The sequence below is a fragment of the Heterocephalus glaber genome, unplaced genomic scaffold, assembly GCF_053883595.1.
Source record: "Heterocephalus glaber isolate CG9 unplaced genomic scaffold, H.glaber_assembly_v1.0 deba00001550, whole genome shotgun sequence".
Lineage (NCBI taxonomy): Eukaryota > Metazoa > Chordata > Mammalia > Rodentia > Bathyergidae > Heterocephalus > Heterocephalus glaber.
Genome location: NW_028258343.1, coordinates 15,851,237 through 15,871,915, shown reverse-complemented (window position 1 = coordinate 15,871,915; position 20,679 = coordinate 15,851,237). Strand labels below are relative to the sequence as shown.

Genomic DNA, 20,679 nt, shown 5'->3' with positions numbered 1-20,679 from the left:
TGACCCATTTGCATGATTACTTAGGCTTGAGAGAGTACAGGTCTGGCCATCCCAAGGCAGGTCCTACAGGGACTGGGGGGCTGGATATGGGGGATCTTCTCCAGACCTGCAAACTGGATTCAAGGTCATGGTGAAGGTCAGGCCAAGTCAGCCGTGAGGGAGGAAACAAAGAGCCAAACTGACGATACCCTGGGGAAGCGCCAGGGATATTGGCAGCTGCCAGGGCTGGCCTGGGTGAGTGGGCTGGATGGCTTTGTGGGGTTGGACGGGGCTAGGTTACTTAAGCACGTCCTACAGGGGAGCAGCATGATGGGCTGGATATGGCCTTTCTGAACAGAATGCCCAGTGTATCTCTTCCTTCTTACTACCGACTTTTCTACACTATAAATTAAACTTCTAAAGAACTGAAAATAAAACTGACTAAAAAAAATGGTAATACTGAGATATAAGGAGTGGTTTGTACATACATACGTACACACATTATGCACACCACACACACATTATGTATGTCATTATGTACATTCTTCGTCTAACCTACATGCTTCTGCAATTGCATTATATCTATAATTATATGATTGATATGTTAAAGCCATTATAGATGCAAGTACTCCGACAGGTACTTGGCATCCTTTTTAGCTTTCTGTATCAAGTCCACATGCCTGCCTTTTTCTACCCCTTCCGCCTGATAGATTGGCTTTTTTGCATTCATCTTGTTGTCTACCAGAGAAACTTTTATTTTTTCATCAAAATTTAGCTCAAGAGCACTTACTATAGATAATGCCATATTATTCATTCCCAAATCTTTTACTATGTGGCGTAGTATGGGCTCAAAATATATTAGATGGCAGAATAATTGTGATGTCACTGGAAAGAGGTCTGTAAAGTGCAAAGACTAAACATATGTGCAGCAGACTTGACTTAAGTAAAGAGTTCACTTGACATGAAGTGAAGCACCTGGATTGAATTCCCAGATGCTACAAAAGGCCTCTCTCCCCTAGAAGAGAAGGGCATCTGAGAGTGTATCTCTGGAAGCCAAACACCTTTATGTATCTAAGAAATAATTTGTGACACATGATCATTGACTGCTTTGGTGACTTGTTTCTGGCAAGACATGCTATGTATTATAGTTATGTAGTACCAAAGGCAGAAGAGAATGATTCTCCAAAATCTTACATTGTTCTGTATTTTCTCAAATTTGAATAGGAAGGTATTGTGACAATTATTTATATAAATGATAATTAGAGCATAAAGTGACAATGAAGAGGTGCATAGTTGTTCAAAAATTATATATGTGACTTTAGTTTAATACCGAATATAAAATAGCTGAAATTGAGGATGGAAGAATCAGATTCAGTATGATCTTCTATTAATAACATGAAAACTTTTTAAAGTGTCTGAGAAAAAGATGTCCTTTCTAATTAAATGTTAGACTTTAAAAATTAAGAAGATAGCCTTGATTCCACTTTTAAGACCCAGAAAAAAAAAGTCCCCCTGACTACATGTAGTATTTATGTGGTATACTGAATTAAGTCAGATATTTAATTATCTCTAATTGCTTCATTTTGGGTGAATGTAATGCTGTGAAAACTAGCCTACCTTAATTACATTTTAAAATACAGCAAACTCAAAGAGGCAGGCATGATGGTGCATGCTTGCAATCCCAGCAATTGGGAGGCTGAAGCAGGAGGACTGCTAGAATGGACTAAATAGCAAAGCGCAGTCTTGAACCCCAAAAGCAAACAAGGAAAAATAGTAATAATAACTAACAAATAAAATAAAACAAAGTAAAATCTTAATTTTGTTTCTGGCTCACACACCTTCGCTTGTCCATCGTTTTCAGGTTTATTCCCTGCTGTCCTGAATCTTGCTTCCAACGCACTCATTACGACCAATGCGACCTGTGGAGAACGAGGACCTGAAATGTACTGCAAGCTGGTGGAGCACGTCCCCGGGCAGCCGGTGAGGAACCCCCAGTGTCGGATCTGCAATCAAAACAGCAGCAGTCCCAGCCGTATGTATTTTACGTGGATTTATGGCACTGGGTAGGATCTATAACAGAGAGATTTGGAGGCCAAGTTGCATTCCATTCAGATAGCTGGCAATCCTAAGAATGCCTAGAACTTTTCTTTCATCGAGTCTCTTCTTGACCCCAGCGACCTTCAGCAGAGATTTCAGGGTCGGAAGCCCCTCATCTGTACCAGGCACTGTGGTTGGAGAGGATTCTCTAGCTGTGGCAGCCATGAGGTTTACTGTCTCCAGGAAGGGCGTTTAAAGATGTGCTTATTCACTCGGCTTCAGTTGTTCGTCTGTTGCTTATGTGCCAGGTCCTTCACTTGGATCCAAGAGGCTTGGTTCTTGGCATCCATGAGGGAACCAATGGGCAAGACGCTGCCTTTCGCTCTCTCATGTGGCAGGTTCACAGGATCCGGCAAAGAGAGAAGAGGGTCACAGATTCACTTTCGGTGGAAATTAAGGCTCACTGGAAGTTAGAACTAAGTTGACAAGCAAGGATGCCTAGCAATAGAATAGGTAAAGAGGTGAGGGAGGGGAAGAAAAGAAGGAACATCAGGAAGAGAGCTCAGAATAAACAGGAATCTTACTCAGGGAGCTAGAAATAGAAATGGTTAGAACTAGAACCGTCAAAGGGCAGAGCAGTCGTTTCCACTGTCAAATGCTGCGCACAGACTTGGAGGCCCTTGCAAGTTGTAGGAGTGCTTCAAGGAGAAATGCCGGGCAAAGCCCTTTGCCTGCCAGAAAGTTCAGACTCGTTCATGCATTTATTCAATGCTAAGTTGAGTGATAGGGAACATGTAGAGTCTATGTAAGTGACAAATCATCAAAGGATTCCTGGGAAAAGGTGAACCAAATGCTGAGAAAGTACAAGTTAGACTAATTGAGGGAAGGAATAAAAGGAATAACATACCTAAATCTTGAAAGTATGAAATAGTGAGATTTATTCAGAGAACTCTAAGTAATTTAATTTAACATGTAAAGAATTTGAATGTGAATTTAACATGCAACAGGAAGAATGGTACTAGATAATTTTAGAAATGTACATTAGAAAATTATTGTAACATCTATCTGTATCTATGTATGTATCTTATATAGCAAAAAGCTAATAAAATGAATATTTAATAACAATTGTGGTAAGTTATAATGGGAATAAAGATGCGCAATTTATATTGATTTAAAATTTGGTTAATTTTTCTTCTTATCTTTTCTCTCTTTGATAGAATAATTTTTAGAGCAACAAAATTAAAAAGTTACACAGATTTCACATATACCCCCACCCCAACAGATATAGGGCCTCTTCCATTACCAATATCTCCCTCTAGACTGATAACTTTTTAACAATTGATAAACCTAAATTGACATATCATTATCACCAAAAGTTCATCACCCAAGTTAGGATTCACTCTTGGTTGTCTTCATTCTATGAATTTGGACAAAGTTATAATGAAATGTATCCATCATTTTGATATTGTATAGTTTCTTCACTCTTTTTTAATTTAAAACTTATAAAATAAGAAAGGTTTCTCTCAAAATTTGCATATTTCAATCACATAAAAAATTGGAAGCATTGTGCATTTTTCTAAGAGCCGGGTAAGGGGAACAATACCTAATATCCTTTATTGTGGTTAATTTAGGGACACAGATGATAAAGTATTTAAGACACTGTGTTAATCATATTAATAGATTGATAGTTTTGTGTTTCACGAGTGGTCTTGTATACCACAGAATGTTAGCAAAAAGTTAAGACACCAAAGCAGGCCACCGTCACAAACTTGTTTGAATGACTGGTTAATGTCTACTATGTGCATTGCTGTAAGGGTACAGGAGAGGAGTGTGGTGCACAAATTCCATGTTTTGTTATTCCTTGTATGGAATCATAACAGCAAAGGACCTGTGTCAGAGCTCTGGGAAAACATTACAAGCTAAAGAAAAGTGTGAAGTGGAATCCGGGAAGGGGAGGAAGAAAAACAATATTCAAGGAAAGATATCAGAACGAGGCATGATGTATGTAAGGAAGGAAAGAATTTTCAGGAAGAAAGAGAAACCAACACTGTTAAGTGCTTATAAGTTACTGAGCAAGACATGTATACTGTAGGTTTCCCTGAATTTGACAAGATGGGAATCTCTGGGTCATTTTGTTAAAGCAGTAATTGGGCTGCTGATGGCGAAACCCACCTTAAAGCTGACTAATATTGAAGTAGGAGTAAGAGGGGAGTGTAGCGATATTTCCTGAAGTATCTTTGGTATAAAGAGAATAGAGGACATCGGCAAAGGCAAATAGGGTGCTGGGAAGGTTTCCAAAGACGAGAGACATTTGAGCAGGTTTAGACACTGAGGGGAAAGCGCAAGACAATAGAAGACAAAGTGTTCATAGAGGTGAGGTTTCTCTTGAAGTAAAAAGAGGTGGATCATCAAGTGCAGGTAAAAAAGGCTTAAATTATGAGAATTATACATTTTAACTGACAAGATCAAAAAGAAGAACGAATATGTGGCGGCCAGTAGAAGAGAGTGATTGGTAAGAAATCATTTGATGATGCAGACTTCCTTATTAAACTGTGAGCCTCGGTTATTTGCTCAGGGAAAGAGGCAGGAATCTAGATTAGCTTTCTAGAAGAGTTAGAAGGAATGTTTGAGCTAGGTGAGGGTTAGATGAGTATCCCATGTGGAGTACAATAGAAGTAGAAAATATCTGGACTGATCCTCATGGAGTATTTCACAGAAAGTGGAATAAGATGACAAGAAAATTGAAGCAAGACCAGAAAAGAAATGAATTGATAGATATGAGTTTTAGATTCATTAGAAAAGAAGATATAGGGCCGGGGATTTAGCTCAGTAGTTTCGTTGCCTGCTGCGCAAGCGCAAGGACCCGAGTTCAATCCCTGGTACCAAAAAAAAAAAAAAAAAGAAGAAGATATATTCTGATGGAGAGAAACTACTGGAAGTTCAGGGCCTGCTGTCATTAATAATTTCCAGCATGCACATAGTGGTAGGGGAATGGTGGGTGGGGAGATAGTAGGGATGTGTAGCTGTGTGCCTAGGATGCATAGGAGGAAGGGAGAATAGAAACAATAAAGTATATTAAATAATATATGTGCATACATATACAGTATGTATATAATGCTTATAGTGCAATGAACATTAAATGTCAAATAGGGTCTTGTATATTATAGAATGTTATTATATGAATGTATATTGGTAGAAATAGACACATATATAAATATATTTATATTTATACAAAAAAGGAGAAAAGCAAGTAAATGTATACTATCAGAGAGTCAGGCAAAATAATGCAGATTGGAATGGAAATAATAGAGTGGAGACTCCTGATTGGAAAAATGGATAAGATGCACCTGCCAAATTGAGTCAAAGACCTATTCTTTCAGTTTTTCCTTCAAAGTTCTGTATTTAGTGTCCCTTGTGTCTCAGTGGATGATATATATACAATCCCACCCTGTGTTTTTACATTGAGGTACTATGTCCATTAATCCTGCTTGTTAATTTGACTGGACTGACTCCTGGTGATATGATTGGATTGTGAGGGTATTAACCTCTCTGGTAGGTTAATCCATTGATAAGTTCATAACTGAATGGGCTATTAAGAGGTGCACCTAGTTGGGAGAAGTAGGTCATAGAGGCATGACCTAGGGGACTATATCTTGTCCCTGCCCCCTCCCTTTATGGCTCTGTCCAACCTACTCTGCTTCTTGGCCACCATAAACTGAGCAGCTTTTCTGCATCACACCCTTCTGCAGCGATATCTCTGCCTTGAAGCCAGCTCACCATGGACTAAAACCTCTGAAACCATGAGCCTCAATAACCTCTCCTCCCTTACATTGTAAGCATCAGCTATATTGTCCCAGCAACAGGAAAACTGATCAAAACAAGCACAGAGTCAATTAATTGTTTCACTAAAACATGATGCATATGTAGATTCCTGCGTTTCCCCATTTTTGCTTACTGGTAGTGTTTTTTAAGCTTGTCGTAGCCTCAATTTAGTTTTTTTTTAAATGACCTGATCCATTAAATTTCAAAATCATGTGTTGGCCCTGAAAACCTAGAAAGGATGGAATCCCACAATAATCGAAATCTAGCAGTAAACCACATGAATGTATTTTCATAAAAGTTGAAGCAATAGAGGATAAAAATTCCACAAATTGAATGAGTTTCTAGAATGAATCTCGAATGTCTGCACTTAATTATCATACAAAAAATGAAATTTGAACTTCTGACTGTTAAGAGATTGTGCTTCTCAATCCAAAACCAACAGTATGAGAGCTTTACTTCAGTGATTCCTTGGCCAGTTTTCAGATGCAGTTAGCCATTGGGTTGGCTTATCTGGTTTATCCCTGTTGAGGCTATTATACATTTCTATCTCCTTTTAAATACGGGAAGTCTGCCAACAATTAGTATTTGCAAATTAATTATGATTAAATTTTTATAATTGGGATTGTGGTTAATTGTTGATTCATCTCCCTGTTCTCCTTTTCATGACTAATTCTCATATCAATTTGACCTGAGGTGGTGGATATCAAAACTTCCAATTAGCTTCTCTCACAATTTTCTAAAAGGCATGAATTCCATTTGGTAATGTGATTGTGTGTGTCTGTGTGTGTGTACGTGTGTGTGTGTGTGTGTTTCTATCATATATTAAATCTGAAGATTGTGTGGAAGATTCAGGAAGATGTTGTTTGGGAAATGTTTGCTGTGCTATTTATTTTTCTTCATAAGTGATGCCAGCAATATATCACTTATTCTGATTCTGAATGTGCCAATTTCATCCCCCACTCACACTGCCAGGGGCATTTTGTTGATATTTAGTTATGCTTCTGGTATTTGCTATCCTTATAAAGACAACACCTTTCCTGACTTCAGCTGAATTTATCTAGGAGTAATTTTAAATTACAGTCAGAAATTTCACTTTTCAAAATGAGACAGGATGCCTTAGCGCAGTGAACTATTAGTGGGATAAGACTTGATATAGAATGAGGACTCTCTAGCTGTTTTGTTACGTTAAAATTTCACCAATGAAAATGAAATGTTGTCCTATGTATTCATGTCAAGATTTAGATTTTAAATATCATACCAGAAGTAAGTCAAAAATAAAGTTTTTATGTATTTAGTTAGACTACAGCAGATTATTTAAATAAAATTAATATACAATAAAAAATTCACATATCTAAAAAGGCAAACCTAATGAATATTTAATTTGTAATAACATTTTCTTTTAAAGATGATTTTATTTTACTAACAGGGTCATTGCATGGGGAACTAAATTTTGCTTGATTTTTATTATTTTCAAAATTTTTATTCAGTGCGAATTTTCTCTAGTTAAGATTCAGAATGGTATACATCTTGAACAGATGTCTAATTTATTTTACATATATGCAAAATAATGGTTAGATTATTAATAGTTGCAGTGTTCATTGTTTACCCTGTCAGTAAAAGGTTCCCATTCACGATGTTTTTGCTGGTCAGTGGCAAATAAAATAAATGAGAATAGCATTCTATATTTTAAACAGAAATAAAAAGAATATATTTTAAAGAATTGTTCTTTATTTTGATATTATGTTTTTTTTTTAAAAAACTCTTGTTGGATTCTAAATATGCATTAATTTTTGAAATATAGGTTATGTTATATTAAATGGTAGTAAACACAGATTGGGGGTTACTCTTGGCAGAGACAATAAAAAGCTAGGATTCTTATCAATTCCAGAAATCTCTCACAAGCATTTTGTTGAAATCTTAGATTTTTTAAAGTTAGAAATCTAGAAACCACTGCTATATGTGGAATTTTCTTATTTCTATTTCTAGGATGTCACAGAATTTAAATGACTGGTCCATGGTCAGTTAAGTACTGAATGGTGGAGACAGAAGAAGCAGCTAGCTTCTCATCTGCCAGATCCTCATTTCCAAATTTTGTGAAAGGGAACAAAAAAAGAATTAAGATGTGCTATCTACATGTATCAACTCCCCACCATGAATATAATAATTGTATACTGCAAAAATGTATTAATAAGTTGTGTGCTCTTTATTAGAATATATCATCATCATTCAAATATATGTCTGAGTTATTGAATTATGTAGGCAAATTGAGAGTCCATGATGACTCCTCTCAGTGATGTGATTTGTTCATTATTTGAGGCATTTTTAAAATTATAAAACAGCATTATGTCCTAGTCCAAAGTTTATCCATAGACCACTCTTTTGAAAGTTTTTTCCAAGGGAATTAATTTTGTACAAGTTCTCAAGACTGACACCCTAAAGACTATTTAAACCAAAATGAACAAAAGAGACCAGGAAAGCTTAGCTCCACTTGGTCTGCATTTGTAAGGGCAAATGTGCTAACTTTCAAATGAGCAGTAAGGAACTTGGAGACATGTTCATGACAGCGCAGGGAATAGAAATAGAGACATCAACAACAACCTCTACTCCAGCAGTCCTCACCTATCTGCAGGCAGGGCCTGTTGAGACTGAGATGAGGAGAAAAGAAACAGAACTTCTGTTGCTTGCAAATGAGAAGCAAATATTTAAGATGTAAATCAATGAAAGGGAACCACAGGCAATGGCCGCTGTCCTGAGATGGGGAGCTGAGCTGGGGGATTGGGGGATCTCTACCTTCTGAGGCTGGTGGAAAGGAAGGGTACTTTAGCAAAGGACTGAGGGGTCCTTAGTGTTGGTCCATACATACTTTTCTATCTCCAGTCTCACTTCTGATTCTCACACGTCCTCTTGTCATTTGTGCGGAAGATGGGCAAGAGAGGACCCATGTTTTGTCTGTTGGCTGGAGTTTTCCCTTCCTTGTTATTGCCTAGATACCTTCACATTCTAGAGTCATTGATTATGGGCCCAGGCAAATTTTGGATGCAAGCCAAAGAGTATCTTTCATTATACTTTAAAATAGTGGTAGAAACATAGCACGTTAAAGACTTGTTGGGAAAAAAAAGTCCCATAGGAGGAGTGTGACAGCATTTTATATTAAAACGAGATACCTATTGGATTGCCCAAGTCTTGGTAATAAAGAATGTGTCAGAAGAGCAAATCTTCACGTGCATTCCAACTACAATCCAGGAGGCTATGTATCTGTTAACAAAGTTGATGGTATACTAGAGCTGTCTCAGAAGAGTTTTTGCTTTGAGGAATGACTGACATATCAATTGGATTTCAGTATTATTTCTTCACACTTAACTTCTGTAGTTATCTTTAAAGTTGCCCAATTTCGTTGATGGTTGGAAGTCTTAGCATCTAGCTATTTCCTACTACAATGTGCAATGCTATGAAAAAATTGTCATGAAGAGAAATTCAGTTGAACATATGACTTGCTGTCTTATTAATGTCTGACACCCACAGGAGGATTGTTTTTAACTTAGTTTTGCTTTTCTTCTTTACAGGAATAACTATAAACTAATCAATGCTCTTTTCTCCTCCTTTTTCACGCTCCTGCTGACTTATAGAGAGACATCCAATTGCAAATGCTATCGATGGAAAGAACACTTGGTGGCAGAGTCCCAGTATAAAGAATGGAATTGAATACCATTATGTGACAATTACATTGGATTTACAGCAGGTATAGTGCCTCTTGTCATTTTCTGCTTTTGAAATTGTATCCTACATTTGTTATCTGTTTAGTTGGTAGCTTCTAGTTGAAAGCGTATATTTTCTTATTACCCTCCTTTATTTTCTTGATACATATACACAAAGGGTCTTCTCATTGGTTATATATAATGATTTAAAAGTATTTTGCACTTATTCCTAAAACACAAGTAGAGTGCCTCCATGTGAATGGTTTAGGAATGAAATTGGAGATTAATCTACATGAGCTATTTGGAGTTAATGATGAAAATATGGATCAACAAAATTTTATAGGAAGAAAATAGTGCCATTTTTAACTTTTAAAACATTACGGTGTTCCCACTCTGCTGATGGTGTGCACACTTAAAGGTTTCTGGATAACAAGGCTCTTAAGTAAATTGCCTCTCATTACTGAGTTGAGCAAGCTGTGACAGTTGAGTCTCAAATTAAACCAGAGACACTAAACCAGGTAACAAACCTTGTAGTTAGATAAAATTGATGTTGGAAGTCAGAGCTTGTGTTCCATAGCCCTGGGTGCCTTCTATGCTTAATTTCCATCTTTCTGTTTCTTAATGGTCAGGCCAGGCTGAAGTTATTAATTAAGAGTCACCATCACCCCAAATTATACCTTCAAGAGGATTGAGGGTGGAAATTGAAAAAATGTTTCCATATGTGGTAGTTATTCCAAATACAAAGTTTAATTGGCCAAAGGGTGAGACTAGAGACATGGAACTTAGATGGCCTCTTTGATTCAGCCTGTTTTTCTTTCATGCTCCGGTATCTGTATAGGAAAGACACTCGGCCATTTTTCCCTGGACAGTGTGGAGATAGAGTAGTAGGAGTATTTAGAAGTATGGCAAGATGAATGGTCAAGATAATGATGTATCTCCTACTGTCCATGTCATGGTTTTCAAAGGTTTCCGTAGGGAGGAGAAGCACCACCCAGTGACAGCAGACCTAGGAGCACCACCTACCTCCTCCAGATCTTGGGCTATTTTGATGAGAACCAGAGATAGCTGATTGGGGAGTGAGCAAGCTGAGGCTCCTGAGGACTTGAAAAACTGGGTGCCATACAGGACTCAGTGCTGCAGCTAAGTCCCAAGTTGCATGGATTTATTTCCACCTATACTAATATACAGAAGTTGAATGCCAACCCAGAGATAATGATATTCCCTAGGAAGTCTCGGCACACTGTTGCAGAATGGTGAGGCAAAGTACCACACTGATCTATCCCGCCTTAGGTCAATTAGTCCTGTGCATGGATTCCCTGGAGATCCCAGCCTCAAAATGGACTTTATCCCTCCAGCACAGGCAGCTCGGTCCCTTATCAATCACAGCACTTCTCTTGCTTCGCGTGATCCCTGCACGTCTGCCTTTCCAATCAACAGTGAGCCTGCTGTCCCTCGACTCAGGTCATCTCCTGGGATAGGGAATCAATAAACAGTGATGGTTTATTGCTCTGGTTTACTCTCTACTTTTCCTCTTAGATTGCACATGGAGCCAGAGAGTCAATTATTAATATAATTTGTACAAATCATTTAACTACCCTTTGAGCTTGACCACAATATTATTTATTTGTTATCAAACATAGCAGATTATTTTCTCTCTAATTTACAGCTGGATGGTGCAATCGCAAATCTTCGCTCAATCATTTCTCTCTGACTTGCCTGTCATTAATTTAGTAAGTCAAAGAGTTCACCGGAAGGGCAATTTTTTTCAGGAAATGCAGTTATAGTTTTCTAAATTTGTTTTGCATCCCCACTTACTGTTCCTACGTGGTGTCTTAAAAATTATGTGGATTTGGTTTTCTGTTTTGTCTTGTTCCCATGGAGCCTTAAGATGAGTGCATATTCCAGGGATCTTTTATACTTCAGTTATCATAACGTGTGGTAGAATTCTGTTCAGAATCAAGGTTGACATGACTGTCATGGCTAGAATTCGCCAAATGGAATTGCTATAAATTCTAAGTCCTCAAAGAGTCTTATATTCTAGGTTGAGTCCCACCCATATCCTTATTTACTTTTGACTTCACTTCCTTCTTGCAAATCAGCCTACCATGTGTTTGAAATAAGGGAAACACGTAATCTACACAATGAAATGAATGCTTATTTCTACTTGGCTCAGCATTTTAATTCAGTGAATTATGTATGAATTGAAGCAGGCTTTATAGGAAATTTTTTGATGGAATTCATTAAACCAAACGGGGCTTCACACTTCAGATTTGGCCTCAGATTTTGGAATACTAAACTGTGGACATACTTATTCAGCTGTGGAGCAAATCTGTAGGAAGGGACATTCTAATGCTTTAGCAGCAGAAAATTTGGACTTCCTTTATGATGTTACTTACATCACACAGTAATCCTGTGAGGCAGCTAGAATATAATTCTTATTTAATAGCTGATGAACACCGAGATCAAGAAAAGTTAAGGGACTCAGTCCTCTTTACAAAGCTTAGAACAGGGGAGCATAAATTTCAACCTTAATAATATGAATCCAAAATTTAGACTCTAAAACTCAAACTATAAAAAAGTATTTTCTAACAGCAATCCCAGGGAGCTGATAAGAATTTTTGTTATACTATACTTTCAAGGGGTACATACATGATTTGGGTTAAATAGATACCTCACCATATTTTCTTGTCATCTGTGGGAGGATGTAACCAACATATGTGTTATCGTAAAATGGGACTAAGTCTCTCATTTTCTAGTACACACTATTATGCCTCTAAAATGGCATAACTTCTGTCTTTCTACTTCCAGCATGAAGAAGAGGTTATTCCGTATTATTAGGGATTATTCACCTGGGAGTCAAGGGAAATATTGTTGTAAGGAATAGGCAAATGTCACTAAATGTTTGTTTGTTATTGCTTCAGTAAGAGGTTTGGCCATTTATTAGTGCTCCTTTTTATTTTGCGATGTCTGATATTTGACTTGTGCAAGTATTTTTGTTGATGTATTCTTGATTCCTCTACTTTTAATTAATTACTACCTTAAATATAAACAACAATCATTGCAGATTATACTAGGAAATTTCTTTCCCATTTTAACGTTCAAAATATCCACTAGGAAAATATAATAGTTTTTTCAGAAGAAAATAGTTCCTTGTTTTGTAAGCAGATTGTTCTTAGACATTTATTACTAAGAGATTATTAACTTTTCCAAATTCTATTTATTCAAACATATCTTGAATAGATGATTTAATCATGCTGTGCCTCAACATCTACATTAACAGAATAAATATCACAATATCATGGCAAGAAATTTGACATAATGATAATAGCAGTACAATAATTAAATTCCATCTGGCAATTATAGCCATTATTGGGACCTAGAATGAACATAAACTTAAATAGAAGCTTAAATGTTCCAGTGATATATACACAAAAACCCCCAATAAAACAGCAAATAAAAACAAGCAGCAATTTCAAAGATAATAACAGGGTCTCAGAGCATAGTAAAATGTCCAAAACTTTCTATTTCAGTTTCTTTCCAACAAGAAATCATGAGAAGGCGGGGATTTAGCTCAGTGGTGCCGCTGCCTGCCTTGCAAGAACAAGGTCCTGAGTTTGATCCCCGGTACAAAAATAAATAAACAAATAAATAATTTTTAAAGCGATATCATGAATATAGTGGAATGTCTTACTTCATTTTATGAACTTTTTAATGTGGACGTTTTCTCAGTCCTGCCCTTTGATTTGTTTAAGGAGAAAGTTGATTGGTATAAGACAGAAAACACGGAGGATCAGCTGTTTGGTAGACTTTTCTAGCACGTATTGAAGCAGTAGTCACTCCTGGATAATCCAGGAGTGCTGTGGAATTAGTTATGCTTACATGTAGGAGACCCTTTCAGCTTAAAACAGTTCACTTCTCTTCCTGAGATCTAAACACACATTCGTCAAACAAGATTTTCTTACAGTCAGAGGTCAGAGGTCGTATACCACATGCTTTCAACCTAATTGTCCCATTTGTCAGTGGAGACATATTCGGTGGAATGTGTTAACAATTTTCAATAGGAATTATATTTAGAAGGAGGATGAATCTATACGCATGTTATTACACTTTTATAATGTATGTGGATAGCATAGACAATATTCTCCTTAAAACCTAGAATCATTAATGTAGTGGTTGAATTTATAGCTAATAATACAGCATAAAATACATTGAAACTTTATTCAAGTTTTCTTTCATTTAAATGTATTGAGAGTGATTACCTTTTTTTTTTTTTTGGTACCGGGGATTGAACTCAGGTCCTTGTGCTTGTGCAGCAGGCGGTGAAACCATTGAGCTAAATCCCCGGCCCAAGAGTGATTAATTTTTATACTGAAAGATCATTATTCTCTCATGTGAAATTCTTTTTTATTTTTTCACAACCTTCTTACTTATTCCTGCAGAAAGGATCTGTTGTTGAAGGTCAAATTTTAGAGTACTTTCAAATAAATGTTATTGAACAAAATGCTCTGGAACAACTAATGGGTCAAGAAAGCAAATTAAGAAGAACTTAAAAATATATATCTTGAGATACCCCAAAAAGAACAATAGTTAAAGTATACCAAAATTTAGGAAATGCCCCAAAAACAATTATAAGAAGAAAGTTAATAACAATAAGCATCTGCATCAAAGCAAATAAAAATCTCAAACAACCTACCAGCACATGATGTGATATTTTATATACAGAAATCCTTAAGGAAAATCTGTTAGAACTAATAAATTCAGCAATGTTGCAAGTTACAAAATCAACATTAAAATATCAGCAGTATATCTATGTACTATCAATGAATTACTAAAAAAAGATATCAAGGGAATACCATTTACAATGACATCAAAAAATAAAATAAAATGTTAGAAATAAATTAACCAAACCTGTATACTAAGTATATAAAACATAAATGAGGGGCCAGGGATTTAGCTCAGTGGTTTTGCCACCTGCTATGCAAGCACAAGGACCCGAGTTTGATCCCCCATGCCCCCCCCAAAAAAATAATAAATGAAGGAAAGTGAAAAAGATGTAAATAAATGGAAAGATATGCTGTGCTCACAGAAATGCTCATGCCTTAGCACAAGATCTCTAGTAAAATTCCATTGATATTTTTATAGCAAAAAAATTCTAAAGCTCCTATGAAACTACAAAAGATACTGAATAATGAAAAAACGTTGAGCACAGAGAACAAAGAAGTAGGCCTTATGCTATTTGACTTCAACATTTACTACAAAGCTACAGCAATAAAAATAGTATGATACTAGCATAAAAGACACATAGAGTAATGGAAGAGAATATAGATAGCCCAGAAATAAATCCACATATTTACATTCAATTGATTTCTACCGAAGGTGCCAAGGACACACAATAGGATAGAACAGTTTCTTCAATAAAAGATGTTGGAAGATGGTTATCTATATGCAGAAGAATGAATAGCTACACCTCCTGACATATACAAGATTCCACTCAACATGAACTAAAGTCTGGAACTTTAAAATTATAGGAAGAAATCATAGGGGGCAAATCTCTGTGACATCAGTCTTGGCAATAATATTTTCGGAAATAAGCCCCAAGACACAGGCAACAAAATTGAAAATACACAAATGAGATTGCATCAAACTAAAAAGCTTCTATACTGCCAAAGAAGCAATTAACATGGCTGTTCTTCAAATCCCTGCCAAGTCCCTGAATGAAAATCTAACTACAGAGGGGATAATAATCTGTATGTTCAGATGTACGACATGGGTACACCTTGTTTAGTGTCACAGTAGGGTCTATCATTAACAGGAAATGTCTTCTCCCTCTAAATGAATTGGTTCTGACTTTTTAATCCCAAATAAGGGCAACCACCAACTTCAGCGTTTACACCGTGCAGGATGTCAGTCCCGGTTGGCTTCCGCTCATCTCCCGTTCAGTCTCACGAGCACACAGTCAGATCCACTAACAGTCTAGTGACTTGCCGTCACATGCACTCGAAGGCCGAATGACCACGAGGCCCTCCAGGAGCTGGTCCTCAGCTCCTTCTATTTCTAGCCTCGTGTACTGCTCTCCCCTCCTCCCTTGACCCTGATTTGCTCTCTGTGCCTCGACCTTGGACATCCAGCACCCACTCCCCTTACACCCCTTGCATGCACTCATTCTTAGGGGTGCAGTTATCCTTTTTGCCCTGTTTGTCCTGTTTTCTCATCTTCTTTGGATTCTTATTGCAGGATCATGTTCCCATGAAGGTCTCCCTGAAGGCTATTTGAGCGGCAGGCAGTTACTGTGCCACTTCCCTGCTGTATTTTTCTCCACCAAATATACCATCTAACTTACTGTGTATATTTTATTGTTTATATTGAATCTTCATCTTCACTTCCTAATGGAAATTTCACGAATTTCTAAAATTGAAATTAAATTTATTTTTAACTGGTACATTCGGAACATAAAAGTTGTACATATTAATGGAGCAACAAGTGATGTTTCAATTCTTGTTTAAAAATTGCCACATTCTAAGCATTTAGAATATTGCTCAGAATATAGAGCAGGATTCTTAAGACATTGAATAAATGATTGAATGAATGAAAAAGGTGAGTTGTCAATGTGTAATGTAATCTTAATCAATCTGAGAATTAAAGAAAAGTGTGAATAATCTCATTGTATTTCTCATGATAAATATGGTGTTTTTATTTATTTATTTTTAATTTATGAAGCTCCTTTCAAACCTCTGGTTAAATAGGGTTGTCATAGTCCATTTGAGCTGCTATAGTACCAGCCTGTAGACTAAGTGGCTTATCAGCAGCCGGACTTTATTTCTGATGGTTTTAGAGGCTGGCAAATTCCTGATCAAGACACTAACAGGCTGGAGGTCTGATCAGGCCCTGCTTCCTGGCTGTAGATGATCATCTTGCTGTAACTCCACAAGACAGAGAGGACAAATGGGCTTCCCGGGGTCTCTTTCAGAAAGTACTAATTCCAGTCTGAGGCTTCCTCCCCCATGACCTACTCACATTTCAACATCAACCAATGGATTTTTGGACCAACCATTTAGTGTACAACAAGCATGCAATGAATCTTCCCACGAATCCTCTCTCTTAGCATGGACTGAGCTTCAGTTACCCTTGTCACTCTCAGTGTGACTTTGTCACATGTGTGACTTTATTGGGAAAGGAGGTTTTCATCAGTCTAACTATTCTTCTGTCACAGAAAAGTCTATGACCACATTTTTCTTGCTACTTTATTGTTTTCAAGTGGAAAAAAAGTAGGTGTAAGAGCAGGAGTAAAGAAAGCATGATGCTGCCCTGCTTCTGTTTAACAAGATTGGGAAATATATTTTGATGTAAATGATAAACTAAAACCTAACAACATCACAAAAATGTAAACACTGGAAGATGCAGATCCCAAGTCGAGATGACTGCCCTGAAAAATGGTCCTTGAACCCATGGAATGAATTAGAGGGTTGTTTCTTTAAAAGCAGGACAACAGTACATAAGGAAGAGATCTGCTAACATTTTAAATCATACTAATTCTCTCATGGAAAGGCTGAGTAGAATTTCTCAAAATAGACTGAATGTGGGCAATTTTCACAGCTGCCTGATGGCTTCCAACATAAAACAACAGCTTTTCATCACTGGGGTGGGCTATTGTGTATTTTCTCATTTTAGTTTTAGACTTTAATTTCATATTTATTCCTATTCTTATATATGTATCTACATCTTATACTTGTAACATATATATGAATATACATATTATATCTATAATTATAATATGTGTTTATATATATAAATATATATTTATATTAGACTAATTTCTAGAAACTGACTACACATTTAAGTTATGGAATAGTATATGTGTTTTGTAATAAATAAAACCTATTTTCATTATCCTCAGTTTCTAAAATACTAAAAGGCAAAAATAACCAGTATGAGGGTACAGAGAAAGGAGGAGCTATAATCATGACCCAAGTTCCATTTCCTGACCTATCATACCTTGTATCAATTAATTTACCTTAGTTAAATTGTCCTATTTTATATGCCATCAATTTGATCATCTGTAACATGAAGCTAATAGTACTGTCATGTAATTAAGAGGGTTATTATAAGGATAAGATCATGTAAGCAAAAAAAGCTAACACATTGCTACACATTTAGTCGATGCTCAGTAAGTAATATTTATTGGTCTTCTATACCAAATGTCATGTTAAGTAGGGAACACATAGGCCATTTGTGATGGAAATAATGTAAAACATCAAAACAGAAGTTGGTATAAACTCAAAAACAGCTTAATTGCTGAGATAATTAAGTGATAGTAACAAGTAATGAAAATTATTTACTTCAATATATTGTTAGTTTTTAATGAAAATTAGTATGCATGTAGATACATCCTAAAAGAGTATCAGTTGGGCATTGAACCTCTTATAACCTTTGGCACTTTTTATCGTTATTTTCTTAATATTGCTTGAAGTTTTAATTTAAAAGAAACCTCATTCATTACTAGTACCCTCTTTATACAGCTTTTTCTTGCCAATATTTCACTTAGCCAACCTCATTTCTTTACCATTTACAAGTATATTTTCTATCCTCTTTTTCATTATCTCCTCACTGCCATTTCGCATTATAGATATGTCTCATTAATAGTGTGTAATTGTGTTTTGATGTGTTGTATAATCTGATGTTTGTCTTTTCATAAGTCATGGGTTTTCTGTGTAACTGTGTGTCTAACATTTTTATCAAAGTGAAATACACAGAAAAGTTGAAACATCGGTGAAAAGTTGATGAACATTTGTTGAGTGTACTTATGAACACAACCAATGCCAAGGCCAAGAGAGCAGCCGCCTAAGTATCTCCTGCCCTCTGTTCCTCCCCTTCCCACAGCTCATAACCCGCATCCCACTTCTGCTCACTGGTGAAGCCATTTGGTCCTAGAGTTTTCTCTCTCTGGACAGTTTTTTATGGATTCAATATCTACAATAAATATGAGTCTTCTGAGTTTTCATTTCTTATTTTGTCTGTGTAGTTGAGGTATGCTTTTGCAAAGGATTCATCCATCCCCTTTGTACTTTCAATTATATTGGCCTGAATTTTTAATGATACTATTATCTTTTTCATGGGTAAAATAATCAGTGGTCATGCCCCCTTTTCATTCCAAATTTTGTATAATCCTACTTTTTGGTCTAGACAGCTTTGATGGACTTTTATAATTCTGTTAGATTTTTTTCAAATGAGCAATGTTTAGCTTGGCAGATTTTATCTACCATAGGATTGTTATATTGAATTGAATTCTGATCCTCTGTGTCTTATTTTTACTTTCTTTTAATTATTTTGAATTTTATTTTATCTTTTTTCCTAAATTCTTGAAGTGGATGCTCACATTATTATTTCAGTCTTTTTTATTTGCCACTATATTTATTTAAGGTTATATATTTACCTTTATATGTGGATTTAGCTGCATCTTAGAAGTTTGACATATTTTATTATCATTTATTGAAAATTATTTTCCAACTTCCAGGATAATTTTTTTCTGTGGCCTATAGGTTGGATAGAAATGATATGATTAATTTCCAAACTATTGAGCGGTTTTTTTCTCATGTTTTGCTTTTGTTACTTTTTACTTCTGCTTTGGTCATTACATTTTTAAAAAATTATTTGAGACTCAATTTTTGAGGCTTGTTTTTATCCCATATTCAGTGTAACATTTGTGAACTTGAGAAAAATGCAGATTCTGTAGTTGCTGGCAGTATTGTTACACATATATCAGTGAGTTATGTATTTTTTGCAATATATCTAAAGGACAAAAATTTAGGCGTGGAGGTATAGAATATGCTTCAATATTATTACTAGCAATACTTCTTTCCTTAAAGCTTACTTTGGTAACATTGCTAGCTTCTTTTTCATCAGTATTTGCATGGTATAGCACTTCCTTTTCTGTTTGGTACCCTTATATTTCAAGTGTATTTTCTGAGCAGGATATTTTTGAATTATTTAAGTTGTCTTATGATCTTCATATTTAAATTGGATATTTAATGCATTTACCTTAAAATTTACCCTATTTGAGTTAAAATGATTATATTCTTATTTGTTTTCTATTTGTCTTATCTTTTGCTAATATTTTTCTCTTGACTTTCCCTCTCTATGAACATTAAAAATTTTCTGCTATTTAATTATTTTATGTCTCATCTCATTAGCTTCTGTTCTGAGAAGTCTATTTTTATACTACCAATTACTATAAATATTATAGCATACATCTTCTTGCATTTGTCAAAACCTTAGAGCATTTCAACTCAATCTCATTCTCTTAGCAGTCTTGTCCTATAGTACTCAAGTGTTAAATTCTATCTATATTAAACTTTAATAGAAGTGATTGTTACCATAAACAGGCTATATTTATACACTTTCAAGCACCCATTTAACCCACTTAACTTTTTCTGATTCTCTTCACTCATTCCTTTGTTAGTATAATTCTATCTGAAGTCTTTTCCCTCTTCCTTTTCATTCATACATGAACTTACTGGTGACAAATTCTCTCAATTTTTTTCTGAAATTTCTTTATTTTTTATATTTTCCATTGACTATGGGATTTTTGATTGGAAGTTATTTATTTGCCATGTCGAAGTTGTCATATCATTGTCACCTGCCTCTCATCGTTTCTGTTGTGATGTCATAAGAAAGTCTCGTTGCTGTACCTTGAAGGGAAAGTGTGCATTTGTTTTCATTTGCCTGCTTTGAGGGTTTTCTTTCTTTGCTTTTGGTGTTCAAAGATTTACTGGACTGTGCCCAGGAGTTGTTTTATTTGTATAAATATGGTTTGGGATTCAAAAACTTCTAGATTTAGTAGATTAATATCTTTTACCCATTTTGGAAAATTCTCAGCCAACGTTTCCTCAAATATTGCTTCTCTCAATTCTCTGGCTTCTCTCTTCCTGAGACTCCACTTATGTATATGTTAGGTCATTCATCGTGCACACAATGTATTTGATGCCATCTTTTCCTGTTCTATTTTTCCTCTCTGTTGAGGTTTTCTTACTCTACATTTCATGGTGGGTTGTTTTTCAGTATAATAAAAATTTGTTTCTGTTGAATTCAAACTTCTATTCAACAATGTACTAAATTTTTAATTTCAGTGGTTTCATTTCTTTGTTTTAGA

The 20,679-nt window shown here is 35.8% G+C and overlaps 1 protein-coding gene across 9 annotated transcripts in view; it reads left to right on the top strand.

Moving 5' to 3' along the window:
- Window positions 1-20,679, top strand: part of Lama2 (laminin subunit alpha 2) — a 586,947-nt gene that overhangs the window by 140,734 nt on the left and 425,534 nt on the right. For all 9 annotated transcript variants that reach the window (XM_087190273.1, XM_087190276.1, XM_087190275.1 and 6 more), the window contains exons 2-3: window positions 1,841-2,011; window positions 9,465-9,577. In XM_087190273.1, coding sequence (XP_087046399.1) covers window positions 1,921-2,011; window positions 9,465-9,577 — 204 coding nt within the window. In that variant the 5' untranslated portion in view covers window positions 1,841-1,920. The remainder of the gene's footprint in view (window positions 1-1,840; window positions 2,012-9,464; window positions 9,578-20,679) is intronic.